This window comes from Cucumis melo, chromosome 9 (assembly GCF_025177605.1).
Source record: "Cucumis melo cultivar AY chromosome 9, USDA_Cmelo_AY_1.0, whole genome shotgun sequence".
NCBI classification, from domain to species: domain Eukaryota; kingdom Viridiplantae; phylum Streptophyta; class Magnoliopsida; order Cucurbitales; family Cucurbitaceae; genus Cucumis; species Cucumis melo.
Genome location: NC_066865.1, coordinates 17,628,478 through 17,645,274, shown reverse-complemented (window position 1 = coordinate 17,645,274; position 16,797 = coordinate 17,628,478). Strand labels below are relative to the sequence as shown.

The window sequence follows — 16,797 nt, the reverse complement described above, 5'->3', positions numbered from 1 at the left end:
ATAGCATCATCTAGAGATGATCGAAGTGAAAATAAATGATGAAGATATGGTGCTCAAACACATCTTGTCACTTTCCCTCTTTATGAATACTGGAAGCAAATCTTGATGTTAAGAAAGAAAACTTAAAGTTTTGTTAAAGGTACTAGTCAACTTTTGTCAATGGAAAGGAGAATGAAGAGTGAAGGTGGAATTTGTTGAGTTTTAGTAAAATGTTAAAAATACAGTTGTCCTACATTGAAAAAGGTTCAAAAAAGTGTCACTATAAAATAAGTTTTAAGTTTTAGGTTTCATTTGAAACATATTAAGCTTGGAATACTAGCAACTTATGTGGTGATATACTACTTTGAAAGAGTGCTATTATAATTGGGGTAAGAATAATTTTTCACATAGTAGAATTTTTCTTTGTAGTCTTTCTTTTGGTTTGGAGTTCTTCCACGTCTTGTATTCCCCATCTTATTATTTTTGCTAATTTCTATAAAAGAAATCACTCGTATATGAAAATATTGGTTTACGTGAAAAAAAAAATGAAAATGACTTTGTATTCACACAAGTACATTTGTGGGCAAACCAATAGGAAACACACTATTTGAAGACCGCCTTGAAAAGAACAACTTCAAAAAGGTAAAAGATAGACGTGTTCCAATCAACAATATGGCCTAAAACTATGATACAATTAAAATATGAATGAAAAAGAATGTTGGTACATCATTAACTCTACCTTTTTTTTGCAATCTTTTTTCCGGTTAAAGTTTGTCACTTGATAAACTTGACCTTTTTCTTTCAAAAATATTTTTAAATTTTCTTCAGTGTGTGGCAGAGAGACATGTGCAGCAAAAAATATGCTCAAGTATTGCTCTTAAATTATACCACAAAAAAACACTAAAAATGGACGTAATTGATTGATCATTGTTTATAAAATGACCATTGTTGTTGTTGTTGAACCACCAAGGTGGAGGCTTTAACATGTGAATCAGCAGAGGCAAGCATGTCTCCAATGATCCCAAGTTCAGGAAACTCATTCCATTCCATCAAACCTGAAGTTTGTGGTGAATCAATCCCCTCTCTTCTTCCAACTATGATAAGATCATATTCATCACCAAGAGATCTTACTATTGATGCTGTCTCCGACCCCTCATCCGCTCTCTTTTCCACGTATCTGAAAGGTTCGCCCCCCACAAAACTATGCTTCACGTCGTTCAACAGTTCCGTGTCAAGAACCATCTCCCAATGGCTAATGCTCTCATCTTCTGCAAGTAAGCGTATCACTGTGAGTTGAGCAGTACTCAACTCTTTAACCATGCGTCTAGCAAATGAAAATGCTTCCCTATCGTCTTGACCACCAATGAAAACCATTGCAACTTGTAATAACGATGCACAAGAACCTCCAAACGAACGATAGCTCAAAAGATGGCCACGATCAATGAGGATTCCCACTGAGCACGGTGCTCGCTCAAGGACTTGGCAATTTAATGCTCTTATTGTGTTATCCTCTGAATCCACGAATCCTTCTCTTGTCCATCTTCGATGAAATGGAAGGATTATAATGGAAGTGAGTTTGTTAACTGCTACGGTGCATATGTCGTCGTGCATTAGTTTCATTGGAGCTATTGCTGTGAATGCCTCAATCGATACAACACCTTCGTTACTCATTTCGTACTTGCGAAGCATTTGAATAAGACTATCTGAGACCATCACTTCAGATGAACATTTTTTGTCATGAAGCTCATGTGTGATGAAAACAGGCGTAGCTCGACCAACCAATTCTACAAGGTGAAGAGCATACAGAGAAACAGGAGACTCCTCGGTTGGGCATGATGCATCAAGAAGGTTAAGCAAAACAGGAAGGTCATCCTGTGTATGAATGCATCCTAATATGCTCAACTCAGCATCAGGTTTCAAATTGAGAATGTTCTTTTTCTGATAGTGAGAATATTTTCTTGAAGGATCATAGAACCATTTCACGAGCATCGGCATCAGTATCGAGAAAATCAAAATATCAACAATTAGCACTGCAAAAGTCTGCTTACTTAGTAACTGCAAATTTCACACCAAAAGCATCAAAGTTACTTTTTAGTTCATTGTCAAGTATAAATATATACATATATAAGTCTAATGTCATGTAAAACCTTACATTACTGTCATAAAAGAAAGAGCAAGCAGCAAGCTCTACAATGCCTTTGGTACACATTATGAGGCCAAATGCCAAGGCATCATGAGAAGACATCTTGAAATATAGAGCAGTACCAACAGAAACAGCCAATTTTCCAATAGTGGATATAAAGATCACGATAGTAGAATAGATAAAAAATTCTCCATCGTAAAGAAGGAATGAAAGATCAACCTTCATCACACAAATAGTGACAAAGAGCGGAACGAAAACCGATGTAATAATGCTGTCGAGTTTATTCACTAGACTAGCTCCTAAAGGTGGTCCTTCAGGCACAATCAAACCCAAGATAAATGGTCCTGAATAAACGGTTCGTCCCATAATGTTAGAAGTTGCACTAGATACAAGCACCAATACAATAATGATGCATATGTATCCATCCGGCACAGGCCTCCCACTTGGTGTAGACCTAACAATCCAAAGCATCGCAGGGCGAAAGAGAAACACGACAAGGACCATCGATCCAACCGCCAAAGCAATAGTCATCAAACCACTCAAAGCACCCTGGCTTTGAACATTTTCAACAACAGTAATTATGAAGGAGAAACTCAGACCCACCAAATCAGCTACGATTGTAGTAGAAAGTACCAAACGACCAACTTCAGAATTCAGAATTTTGAGATGGTCAAGAAGGCAAACCACAACAGCAAATGAAGTGTATGATTGGTTTGCTGCTACAAACTCCATGTTAGCCGTTTCATGTGTTTTACCAAGTCTTGAAAAACCAAATGCTGTCAATGAACCAAGTATTGCAGGAATAACTATCGATAAAACACCACCTATCAAAGATTGTCTTCCTGATCTTTTAACCACACTTAAATCCATCCTAACTCCAATAAGAAACACAAAAAGTGTGTAACCAAATCCTGCCAGCAAACTCACTATTTCTTGTGATGCTGTCATAAATACATCATCTTTGAAGTTGTCAAATGAACTAAAACTTCCCCTCCATGATGATCCAAGTATCAAGCCAGCCTGTGACGAAGCACCAACAAAAGAAGCAGAGAAAAGACAATAAGCTCAATCGTCATCAAATTCGAAACCTCATCTTAAAATATTACTTCTCAATACGTTCAATGATCTTTTCTTATCAATTCATAAAAGTTTCATTGATAAACTCAAATATTAATCTAAGTTACAAGTTATTTTTTATATTACATTTAATAATTTTGATGCAATTTTAGTGTTTTCCAATTTTAACTTCTTTTTTTATCATAGGGGTATTTTTGTCATTTTACTATGATATAAGATGTTTAGCATTTGAGTTTTTCTTTTAACTTTAGCTAGAAGAGATTCTTAAATTTCATCAATCACTAAATAACCAAATCTTCACGAAAGAATGCAAATACAAAATCAAACCAATTAGAAGACAATAAGATGTAAAAAGAATAGAAAAAGAGGAAGAGAGAGACTTACAATCATTTGAGAGACAAAAACAGGGAGACCAAAGAGGTGAAGGAAGCAATGGAGGATGATAATGACAAAGAAAATAAGCAGCATTTGAAGCTCCAACAATGGAAGAGGAGAAGACCTAATTTTAGAAGCATACCCAAAAACAAAATCCCAAATGCCATCGGAATTAATCTTTGGAGGCGTATGAAAGCAAAGGGTTAAGAAATTCCCATGAACTGAACCAAAAATATTGTTGTAAATGGTGAAATTGGAAGCCATTGTTTTGTATTTGAAAAGGGAAATTTTTTGGGAAAAGCTGGAAGGGTTGTGGCTGTGGATAAAGAAATGTGTGGATTTTATAAAGAAGAAGATTAAAGAGAATGAGAAATAAGAAGAAGAAAGAAAGAATCTTTTGAAAAGGGGTTGGAGTTTGAGGCAACAGAATTGAACAAACAATTGATGGGTTCTTGTTTCTAACTGTATTTGTTACCATTCTGTAGCATTCAAGCTCTTCTCTCAGACTGTTACATTTAGAAAAGAAAATCTGTGCTTATATTTGGCAAAAATTTTAAACCTTACCCTCTCATTTTACACCTAAAGCAACAAAATTCAAACCCCCACTCTTTATCATTTTCTTTATCTTTATCATTTTCAATCTTTTATTTTCTTTTATTTTTTCAAATTTCACTTACATTATCTAATAGAAAAAAAGAAAAAAAAAAAAAAAAAAAACAAGTTCGATGTCTAGTTTTCCAAAATTAAAATGGTAAATATTGTTCAACATATTTGCTTCTTAAAAATTTAAGTCAAGTTTGATATTATATTTTTCTATTTGAAAATGTAGCATTCGATCAAATGTTTCGTTAGAAAATATGATTTTTTTTTTTTTTTTTTTTTGTAACATGGGATGTGACAGTTAATTCACGAGATTCGTAGTACAAACTCAATCTTAAGAGTAACTAATAATAATTAAGTAAATACCAAAATATCAGTTACAAAGAAGAAGAAAAAAAACAGGTAGTGTTTTCATCAAACGTGTCCTCAAAATTATTAGAAAAATATAATTACGAGTATGGTTTAAAATTTCAAAATTATATTTATTTGATTAATTAATTACTTTCAAGGGAAAAAAAACATTATTCTGTTTTTTTATTTAATTTCATCAAATTTGTGTTGTTAAAAATATGCTTATTAGGAGGATCATCCTTTTTTTTTTCTTTAGATAAGTAGTTGCTAAAGTTTTTTTTTTCTGGTGATAAAAAAAAAATTAAAACTTCTGTACTAATAGTTTTCTTGATTTGTTTGGATTAAGTTACAAAATTTGTTCAATTTGAAATAGTATTTCATTTATTTACAACAAACGAAAGAGAATTACAATTTAAACCTTCGATTTCAAAGAAATGAACATTTATCCAACATCTTAGTAGACATTAATTCTATTAGACTCAAAGTGATTGTTTGGTTTTTGATATAATCACTAATGAGGCCCTTTAAAGAAAAATCCAAAATTTTTCTTTATTAAGCCACTTCATTACGGTTATATATATATAGTTATTTTATCTATTTTTTTTTCTATTTGGTTCACCTAACTATGTTGTAAGATTAGTTTTAGATTATGTTTACCAAGTTTGAGAATTTGTAGGGATAACTAGCGTTAACTCGTTCATAAATTTAGAAATTTGATTAATGAGAATGTATGGTTATAATGATAATATTTTGCTTTACTATTCAAATACTCAACAAATAGAGAAGTTACTAGGAACCGTTGCAACAACGTAACAATCTAATATTTGTTCTATTTATTATTGAAAAAACATTTTGTCTCCCGTACATCCTTTCTCTCATTCTTTCATTTCTATAAAAAATATGAACTTCTAACTTCAAGAGAAGAAGTAGATAATTTGTCGATTACAATAACATTGAGTTATCTACTCTTTTGTTGTTGATTCTAGCTATGACCTTATTGAACATAGGATAAAATGAAAGAAATAGAAAATTCAATTATAGTTAAAAATCTCGAATAAATTAGCTTTATTTCCGTGAAAGATGAATTGATTTTACATGTATTTTATAATTATAGTTTGCTCCTTCTCAAAGTTCTTTTGAGTTGAACTTTGATGCAGATTTCTAAATAGTAATGTTTGGGTTGACACCATTGTTAATGTTGATGTTAGGCTTACCTTGAAATTTTATTCTCCTTTGGCAGATTTTGTTCAGCTCGCCAAGGCCATCGTTATGTGAGGTCTTTCTAAAGCTCTTGAAGCTAATATATTCCCACTTTGGGTGGAAACCAGTTCTCTTGATTCTTTGTAAGTTTTTTAGTTGAAAATCCCAATTATGCTAACGTAGTTCAAGCTTTCATCGACTCTATTTGTTATCTCTTTCATAGGAGGGTTTATTCCTATTTTTTTAAACTAACCATTATAATAATTTTGTTGCTCGTGATGAGCTAACCACTCATGCTCGAACGACCTTTGATTTTTCGACAATCTCACTCGAAAACTATCCTCCTTGGAAAGATTTTGCCCTTCGTTTTGACTCATTTTGTTTAAGTTACCCTTTGCTACCATTGTGAAGGAAAAGAAAATTACAATATCTCCAATTTAGTTCTCTAAAGTTCTTCCTTTTCAAATGTAAATTTGGTTCAAAGTCTCACAAGGTTTTCTTTTCATTTGGTTTAATTTCATATCATCTTTCCAAACTTTCAAAATAGTTTTAATTTTGAAAGAAAAGTAATCTTGACTATATCAAATGTGATTTTAGCCATTAGGCCTATTCAAGTTTGAGAGTATGAGAGTATCATTACAGAAGAAATTTTGCATAAGTAGTGTAAACTACTTTCCTTCTTCAATTCGCATTAGCATTTCTTGCACCTTAGACAGGAGACTTCAATATCTTTAACCCCTTCAAATTTCTCAATGCCACTTTACAAAATATAATATATATATATATATATATATATATATATATATATATATATATATATATATATATATCAGTAGAGATGTGAATTATAAAAATCAAAAAAATTAAGAAAAGAAAAAAGGTTTATGAAATTAGCTGAGGGTTTGAAGGTTTTACTAATACACCTTCATCATCACAAGCACACATGAACAAATGACACCATAGCTTACATTATAATTTACAGACATCAGACATTACTCAACTGTTTTCCTCTTTCATGCCCTTTGAATCAAACATACAGAATGACAAACTCTCAAACCTTGCAGTTCACCAACAGGGATGTATGGAAGCAAAGAAAATCTCCCTGCCACTCATTCTTCATCTTTAAACCATCGACGACGAATACTTCAGTGTCAAGAAACTGACGATTTTCTAACACACTTGAGTATTTTTCACACTCCTATTAGACCTCATAATTAGTTCATCTTGCCTCTCTAACATCCTAAACATACAAGCAAGTTGTTGCTGTTGATCATCTGCTACAAACCTTATTCTAGAATCACTATTTTTTTTTTTTTTTTTTTGGGTCTTTTTGTAAGTTTTAGTTCATTAGTCAAACAAGTTAAAACAAATGAACTTGGTAAGATGGTGTTTGGAGGTTTACCTCTTCTACTACCATCAGAAACAAGCTTGGATGCGTTTGGCTGGAGTAAAAGCTCCCGAAGCATTATTCCGAAGATGGATTTCGTAGCGGGATGTCGGCATGACTGATTCGAAAGCCTCAACGAGAAGTGCCACCTTCTTCTTTTTAGCTGGTGCAAGTTTGGTGACGGTTCGTTGAAGTGCATAATCAAGCATCCATTCTTCTGCATTTTTCCTGTCATCAATCAACTGATGCTTGAGATCTACCTTTTCACCTTCGGGGTCTGGCACCAATGGCAAGTAATTCGGTTCTCGTGGATTGAAGTCCCGATCTTCTGATTCATCTCCTAATCTCTTGCATTTTGGATTTACTTCCCAATTCTTGGTCGCGAGATCAAGTTCTTGGCTGGATTCGGTTGCGTTACGGGATACCTTTGATGCTTTTAGTAATGAATCTGCTCTATCTTTTCCTTCCACCATGTCAACCGGCACGATGCTATTATCATTCATAGATGTTTCTTCTATCTTCAAATCACTAGGCACCTCATTACCTGTCATTTCTAGGACTATTGAAGATTCAGTTTCACCTTCTTCACAAACAGAATTACTGTTTCCAGTAGCAGAGATTTCTTGGCATTGTCCATCAAAATTTTCAGCCTCAATAGCAACCTCACCTCCATGGTTTGAATCATCAAGCTGTTTATTGCTTTCCATTTGATTATCAATATCGGCATCTAGTAATTTCTCTTGCAAGACAAGATCATTGTTGGGGAGCTGGTAATCCAATAGCAAAACTTCTTCATGGATCCCACAATGTTCATCAGAAACTCTATCAACTTGAAGATTTTGTCTTTCCTCCTCTTTATCTGAAGCTTCCTGTGTTACAAAGAGAGTTTCTTCAACCTCAGCTTCCAGTTCATAATTCAAAATCATCTCCAGATATTCAACTTCATCTCTTTCAGAAACAGCTTGTGTAGCATCCTTCTCATCATATTCATCCTCTAAATAAGAAAGTTGATCAAAGCTTAAGCTCTCCGACACTTGGCTAGCCCCTTCCACCTCCCAATCCGGATGGCGATTCAAGTCAGAATCCTCAATATAGAGCTGTTCTTCAAAGTTTCCACTCTTTTTATTTACAAAGTCACCAGATCCAGCAAGTTCTCCATTCTGCAAATGAGCCACTTCTGATATATCCTCAGTTACAGCATTTGATTGATCTTCAACCTCATCCAAACCATCATTTTCCATGCTCAAAAACTGTTGCTCCTCCCATTCTTCCATCTCGGTGTCCGTCGAAGCAGCATCATCCTCGTACTCGTCCCCATGGAAGAAGGTTCCTTCAGTCACTTCTTCACCTAAACCAACCTCATACTCCATGGATCCATCAGATATGTTCTCTGCAACTGGTTTATTGTCCTCTTCACTGCTCAATTTCATTTCATATCCCACGGTAGAAGAAGAAACACCGGCACAATCTCCACTCGTTACCCTATCTTGATTAATTGATCCAACATCATCAACCTTATTTTCAGCATAAACTTCAATGAAAAAATCCAACCCACCATCATTTTCCAAAACCTCTGGGACCATTTTTTCTTCATCTAGCACTTTCCCACCAGCATCATCAACCCCTTTCACTCCAAGACCAGAAGGCTCAACTTTTAGATTCTTCAACAAACGTCTCCTTGCAGACAAGAAACACTTCAAAGGAGGCAGAGGAGCATGTCTATGACCATTAAGCGAACAGTAAGTATAAGGACAGACTTTCATGGCTGATGTTCCTTCATACTCAGTTGCTCCAGGGCTCAGCACGAGGTATGCTGGAAACTTAGTGTCCTTGAGAGTGGAAGAACAGGTAGCTCTATGAGAATCCATGTCTGCACACAGAGCCACCCTTGAAGACTTCTTAAAACTTGGTGCCTTCTTCAAAGTTCTAACCAGTTTCATACTGGAGGATTTTGTCAAACTCTTGGTGGGCTTAAGGCCAGTAATAGACGCATGAGTAGAATTCTCTGAATTCCTTCTTCTGGGTTTCTTACTATCACCACAAATTCGAGAATTCCGAGAACTCACCTGAGAAACCTCTTTCCTTGCATCAAAACAGCTTGTGGATTTCATGTAATTAGGCGAGCCATCGCTGGTTCTAATCACGGAAGCTTGATTTTGCTTCTGTTTGATTTCCAAAACATTAGAAGAATTGGGTGGTGGTTTACCAGGCAGAGATATATTCTTCCTAACCGGCGATGAAGTTAAACTGATCTCAAACTCAGAAAGCTGAATAGCTCGTGATTTCTTCATCATCTTCTTCAAATCAGCTGCTCTGTTTTTACAATCTGGGATTTGAGAAGAAGAAGAAGAAGATGAACTAGTTTTGAAACTCGCAACTCTCTTCTCACCTTTAACACCACCACCACCACTTTGAACACCAAATTTGTTCGCTACAATTCTCTGAACCATCTTCCAAAATGGGTTTGATTCAAAAACAGGGGAATTTTTCAATCTCTAGAAGAAACCCAATAAGCTTTTTGAAAAGTTAAACATGAAATGAAAGAAAAGTCGTAGAGAAAGAAGATTCGTGAAAACCAAAGCGAACCCAAAGGATTCTTTTCTAATTGGAGATGCTTTGAGAGAACAGGGGGTGGGATTTCTTTGTCTATGATGATTTATGAGAACAAAATTTGAAAGTTGTTTTAATTTTATTTTTGTTGCTTTTGAATTGAATTTATATTATTGTATTTGTGCTTGTGGGATTTGACCTATCTTATAGCTTTGTTCTTCTTCATCTTCTTCTTCTTCATCTTCTTCTTCTTCTTCTTCTTGTCGTTTAAGTAATTCAACCCATTCTCATCGAATTAGGCCATTCTTTTCTTTTCTTTGATCATACATATACCGCCATGGATTTTAATAATCATCCCACTTTTTGTACTATTTTCTATGTATCATCGTATTACTATTTCTACACATAATATTTTGTATAAATACGATGTCTAAATTAATTATTTTCTCTACCAGTTATAATGTTTGATTTTCATCTCACCTTTTTTAGATTATTTCACATTCCACTCTATCTATATCTATGACAATTAATTTACTTTTATTTGTAATTGTTTTGTAAGCTGGTTTTTCTTTGTTGATTTTTCTTTTTAAAACTCATAATTTTCCAGTAGGAAATGGAAATAGGTTTGGTTTTAGTGTTTTAGAAAGGGAAGAAGAGAAAAAGGAGGGCAGTGGAGTAATTTCAGAGAGGGCGTTTGCCATACTTTTACTTTGATACGTAATATTCATTATTGGACTGTTGACGGGGAGGAGAAATGGGCGGTGCCGCGCTTTTACAAAAAATAAAAAAAGAGGAAAGTGGTCGGCTTTAGTGGGCTGCTTGCGGGCCCTACCTTTGGGCCTCTGGTCCATTAACACACGCTCCCCTCCTCCTCCTTCTCCTCCTCCTCCTCCTCCTCCTCCTCCTCCTCTCTTCTCTCATTATTAGTATTATAAATTCTTTTATGCTTACTTTATTTACATCTCTGTTTTCTTCTTTTTGTAAAAAGAAAAAAGAAAGAAAAACATATTATTATTATTATTATTATTATTATTATTTAATTTCCCGACTTGAATTCTAATAAAGGGTTAGTCAACTTTGAGTAGCGTAATACGAAAGAGACAAATCTCCTATCCTAACATATTTTACAATTTTATTTATATTTAACTATTATTATATATAAAAATGTAGGCATATATATATATAAAGCAACCAATTAAGTAATATATGTATATATCCTCTGCAAGATTAAGATTTAATGACCTTAAATACATATTTTTGGTCTATCTACACATTTTATGAAAATACGTTGGTAGAGAATTTAGCTAAATGGTAAGTTTAGTCCGAAAAAGTGAGATCGTAAACCGTAAATTAATAATAGTTTATTGTCAACATGTCATAGTTAAATTGTAAATTGTAAAATAATTATGTCATTATTATTTTGTAATATTTTATAATTTATGATATATTTCACAATACATATTATATTAAGATAATTAATTGAGTCTATAACAAATGTTTTTATATGTATTTAATATAATTATGCATTTTAAAATAATGTAAAAGTCAAATTCTAGTTACAATGAAAACATTAAAAAAAATGTTTCAGAATTTACACGGTTTGGATTACAAAATCGAAAAACAAATTTTCAAAGAGTTTTTAAATTTGGGAAGAATTTTGAAATTGATTTCAGTTGAGATTAATCTCGAGAAAAACAAAATTTTTAGTAGTCCCAAGATGCACTCGACCGAGAGAATGGAACAATGTATGACAGGGATTTCGACGTAAAATAACTCTAATTCCTCTTTTGCTTAATCCATGACCCAAATGAAGGCTAAACACCGACTATAACAATACAAACTATAATAGTATACACCTCAAACGCAGACTATTATAATCCTCAAATTATTATATGTAATTTTACTCATCCTCCTAAACACTGTTGAGATTAAATATACAAAGTTGAAATTAAAAACTTAGATTTGTAATTTTACTAAAAATAAAAAAAAATAAAAAAAAAATAAAAAAAGAAAGAAAAGGAAGAAAAAAGAAAGTTGATTATTGGTGCAAAAATGTGGATAATTGGGGTAACTCGTGGGGGTGCAAAAGAAAAGGAAGTTTATATGTTGTTTGTGAATTCCACATTATTGTGTTTTCCATCATCGTTCTTCATTCACATCAACACTCAAAAAGTAGCACAAAACGCCAAAACCACTTTCCTTTCTTTTTATTTCTTTTTTCAATTTCTAAAACATAATGTAATTATGAGCTCCAGTAATAATAATTTCTTTTTTCTTTTTTTTCTTCTTTGTGTAAAATATTTCATTTCTAAACAATGTTATCATTGTAAGCATGAGCATGAGAATATGAAATTGAAATTGTTTCTTTTAATATATATATATATATGTGTGTGTGTGTGTGTGTGGGGTACAAGTGGGTTTAGGTACAAGTTTTAAATACAACTTATGTGCATTAAAAAGTAAATTTTATACATTTAATCAATAAACTTTATGGCTTCGATTTATCCTCCTAAAATTCTAAAATTATAAATTTTATTTGTTTTGGAATTCTATTAAAAATTCAACTTTATATTTAAGAGATATACAAACCATTGTAAAGAAAATTTAAAAAAAAAAAAATGTGTAATTTTCAAAAATTAAAAACCAAACACCAAAAACAAAATGATAAACAATTTAGATTTAAATTTTAAAAAAATTTAAAATCTATAGACACAGTGGACACAAAATTAAAAGTTTCCATAATTCATAAACATCCAATTTTAGAAAGGGTCGATTTCAACTTTTAAGGGCCTATAAGATGAAAATTTTGTAATATCTACCAATTATCGTTAGAGTCTTATTAGACGAATTATTAGAAATCCAAAACCTATTAAACACTTGTAAAAGTTCAACTAATCAAGTAATACAAGTCTTGAAATTTATAACTACTAGAGTGTATTTATTTAAAAAAGAAAAGATCTTGAAATTTATAACTACTAGAGTGTATTTATTTAAAAAAGAAAAGAAAGAAAGAAAAGGTAAAAATAACAAATAACCACAAATCTCAACATTTGTGGTCTAAATTTGTAATTAAAAAAAAAACGGATGAAATAAGAAAAGAAATTTGAAAACCAAATAAACATAAATTTCAAAGTTTTGTCCCCTAAACTTTTAATTAAAACAAAAGAAGAAGAAGAGAAACCCTTCATAATTGAGTTAATACAAGATTTAAGAATTTAAATTAGATCAAATTTTTTGTGTAAAATAATATATAATCAAATTATTTTTATGAAAAAATAAAAACATATACTTAATTGTGTAATTCAATATTTGAATTTGAAATTAAGGTCGGTTTGGTAACCAACTTTTTTTTTTCTTTTTGAAAATCAAGCATTTTTTATCTCTATTTCCTACCATGATTACAATGAATAACTTTTCAAAATATAATGGTTAAAATTTTTAGTCAATTTCAAAAACAAAAATAACTTTTTAAAAGAATTTGACTTTGTTTTTTAAGATATTGGTAGAATATAGATAGCAAAACAAAAAAGTTGGAAGCGAAAATAATGTTTATCGACTTAATTTTCTGAAACAAAAACAAGAAACAAGATTCGATACCAAATAAAACTTTAACTTGAACCAAACTCAAATATATTATTATTTAAATAAATCATATTTTACTTTAAATTTATAATTGGATTAACCAATCATAAATTTGTATGTATGTATGCATGGACTATCGGTTTTTGCAAGTATTTGTGTTTCTCTTACCCAAATTTTAAATGATCTAGGAAAGAGTATCGTTTTAATTTGTTACGTTTAAAGTTGGATTGTTTGGTTTTTAGGTTTGAAAATGTTAAACATTAATACTTTAAAATATTATATTTTTAAAATTTGATTTTTTTTTTTTTTTTTTATCTCTTGATTTTATTACTCTCCACCATGGTATTTGGGGTTGGAAAAACACACACAAAAAACATATTAAAATAGCTTTTCTCTCATTTTTATAGTTATATTCAAGTTTGAATATAGTAGCTCTATCTTATACCCAAACTATTCTGGTTAGGTTGTTTGTTTTAGTCCTAATTTAACATTTTTCTTGTGTTTTATTTATTGTTATATACTTCCTATTGCTTTGTATAAACAAACAAACAAAAAGAAAATATTTGCTTTGTCCTTAGCATTCTAATTTTTTTTCAAATACTTTATTTTAGTTCCCCATATAATCTATGTGCTCTCATTTTATTTATCTATTTGTTTATTTTGTGATCTTCATTGACAATTTTCCTAATATTTGATAATTAAAATAGTTGAACCTAATCATTGACAAGTGAAGCATTCATATACCAACTAATTGATGAACCATATCTGATTGCTTTGGATAATTGGCTTTTGATATTCTATCTTTAAATTTTAAAATAACAATATTATTATTAATAATAAACGTCATTTCATTTCTTTTTTTTTTCTTTTTTTCTTTTTCTTTTCCATTTAATTTTATAATGATGGTCCACTTGAGTCATTTAGAAAAGATATATATCAATGGAACCATCACCACTAAAATATACTAATCATTAACTTGCATCTTTGATTCCTTACTTGTATAAAGCAAATTATGTGCTTTTGGTTCATTTAGGAAGAAGTACCAACAAATCAAGTATTTTAACAAATTGGTTAAGCTTTTACAATATTGTTTTTCTATTTCATCTTTAATATAACGTCATAGATTAAGCCATCAATGGAGTTCACAACAATTTTTTAATGTTGTTTTTATTTCTAATCTTTCATTTTTATGCCTCAATTTTAGCTTTTAACTTTTTTTTTTCTTGAGTAGGTGAAATATTCTGATATATATCACTATAGTCGGTGAGATATATCTTAAATTAGTTAAGTTATATGCACGTTGACATCATATAATTCAACTAAATCTTAACTGTTGGTTATTAATATATGATGCGTAGAGATGATAAAGTTGATGCTAGGTAAGGCTCTATAAACTTTCTTGCAAACATGGTATTATGTTAGCTTTCTTTCTTACCGAAACAAAAAGGTTAAAACACTCTTGTGCTTATGGACGTTTAGTCTCATTCCATTTAAGTTTGTGTACTTTGAGTCACATTCCATCTAATCAAAATATTTAAATTTATCTCTTCACATTAAATATTTTTCAATGGTATTTTCAATAAGATCCAACCTTTACTTTGAAATTGATAGCATAAGCATTATATCAGTTTGAACATCCTATTTTAAAATTGATAGTACAAACACTACGCAAGTTCAACTACTCATTTTGACCAATAAATCTTTACATTGGTCTTTAGTTTGAAATAAATTGATGTCGAGTTTGGTTGAATGATATTTATAGTTTCCACACAACGGAAGACACAATATGAATGTGTTTTCAAAAGTTATGAGAGAATAAACATAAAGACTACTTTTTACTTTTTATAATTGTTTTAAATAATAAAACGGCTAATATTTACAAATATAACAAAATATCAATATCTATCAGTGTCATTAGTAGTAGACACGGATAGACTATTAGCATCTATCATTGGCAAACATCTCTACAATAATGTTTTGGTATATTTATAAATATTTTAGTTCGTTTTACTATTTGTGCAAACAACCACTTTTAAGAAAAAGTAAATAATAAACAACGTTTGAACACACAAGAAATCATAAAATCACAACAGAATAGAATAAAACTAAAACTATATATATTAAATAACATTGAGTACTTTCAGGAAACACTTGATTGGTATTTTTCTTCATAAAATTCATAAAATATAAAGAAACAAAAGTGTTACATATTAAAATACTATCAATCCCACTTTTGATTCAAAACTTTGTTCCATTACTATAGATCTATAAATCTTATCATGGTACAAAGATTGATTTAAAACTTTCATATTATGGTAGGAACCCTAATGTCCCTACTTTATTTAAAGAGGAAAATCTTTAAAAGCAAACAGGGACAGCAAGGACCATGAAAGTTTACCAACTCCTCCATGTGCTTAATGAGATATATAATCAAAAAAGGCCCAAAAAGGGACAGTTTCTGGGCTCGTTATGATATAATGAGCATCTTAAATCTGAAAGAGGTTCTCAAAATTTTGTTTCTAGCATCCTCAATCCGAAGCTTCAACAATATTAATACATTAAGACAATACATAATTCATAAAAAGGGGTTCCATTAAATATCTGTAAAGTAATGCCTACTATAAGATTAGTTCTTTATTCAAATGGCATAGCAGACCTGGAAATGAATAAGAAAGGGAAATGAGAAATCTGAACCAAAAAAAAAAAGTTGAAGCTGAATTACAAGTATATATGCAGCCAAAAAACAGTTTTGTGTGGGCCTAATATACAGCTGAAAAGTCTCATCTATCATTGAAATCTCAACAAGACTCATTTTGTTCCTGAAGATATTGAACCAATCATAGCGAGCATAAACTTTTCCATCAAAGTAGCACAAGAACTAATGAAAAGAAGCTATTTCAGATGCAAATCAGATACAAAATTATATAGTTATTTTGTACAGTGTTATGATTTAAACGTACAAAAGAATATATAGATGACAGGGTCCTATGCATTTCACATGATCTATTATAATATGAAGGAAATATGAGGGGGCCTATCAACTCAAAACTCCAAACCTAGTCATCTTCTTTGAGGTTCTGAATGTGATATGTTGAACAAAAAACAGGAAGCAAGAAAAATAGGAGGGAAATACATGTTCTAAGACAACTCGAGAGTTCCGAAGCTCTTCCCTGACTAAATCAATACATCATTGAATTCAACATATGGGAGTGAGATTCAAACCTCTAACTTTTTGGTTGAGAATTCAAGAATGTAATATGTTGTTTTGGTTAGCAACTGAATTGGTACTCTTTAGACTTGCATCATCTATTTTATACTTATTCTACCTAACTTGGCTGAAAGGGACCTCTCAAAGGTACCAAGGTCCAGCATCTCCAATACAAAAAGATACCCCACAAGGACTTACTAACCAACTATTATGGATAATGAAATTGATGAAGTATCTATAGAGAGAGGATGTGGTGGCATTGGTTAAGGATAAGATGGTGAGACCATAGTCGTACTTAATTCAGTTACTATAGCAGGATGAGGTAGATCTAAGAGAGAGAAGTGA

General features: G+C 31.5%; 2 protein-coding genes across 2 annotated transcripts; both read right to left on the bottom strand.

The window, feature by feature from the left end:
• Positions 1 to 618: 618 nt before the first annotated feature.
• On the bottom strand, positions 619 to 4,139 carry LOC103483015 (cation/H(+) antiporter 4-like). The gene is made up of 3 exons (XM_008439453.3): positions 3,584 to 4,139; positions 2,132 to 3,142; positions 619 to 2,034 (listed from the first exon to the last, which is right to left on the bottom strand). Exons 1-3 carry the CDS (start codon positions 3,836 to 3,838, stop codon positions 904 to 906), a joined length of 2,397 nt encoding a protein of 798 aa, XP_008437675.1. The 5' UTR covers positions 3,839 to 4,139; the 3' UTR covers positions 619 to 903.
• Positions 4,140 to 6,588: 2,449 nt separating this feature from the next.
• On the bottom strand, positions 6,589 to 10,079 carry LOC103503348 (uncharacterized). The gene has a single exon (XM_008467519.3). The coding sequence runs from the start codon at positions 9,560 to 9,562 to the stop codon at positions 7,142 to 7,144; it is 2,421 nt and encodes an 806-aa protein (XP_008465741.1). The 5' UTR covers positions 9,563 to 10,079; the 3' UTR covers positions 6,589 to 7,141.
• Positions 10,080 to 16,797: the final 6,718 nt, after the last annotated feature.

Coding starts and splice junctions, on each gene's coding strand:
- LOC103483015 (XM_008439453.3), bottom strand. CDS start 3,838: ATGGCTTCCAATTTCACCATTTACAACAATATTTTTGGTTCAGTTCAT. Junction 3,143..3,583: donor TTTTTGTCTCTCAAATGATT/GTAAGTCTCTCT, acceptor GCTTCGTCACAG/GCTGGCTTGATACTTGGATC. Junction 2,035..2,131: donor CTTTCTTTTATGACAGTAAT/GTAAGGTTTTAC, acceptor TGAAATTTGCAG/TTACTAAGTAAGCAGACTTT.
- LOC103503348 (XM_008467519.3), bottom strand. CDS start 9,562: ATGGTTCAGAGAATTGTAGCGAACAAATTTGGTGTTCAAAGTGGTGGT.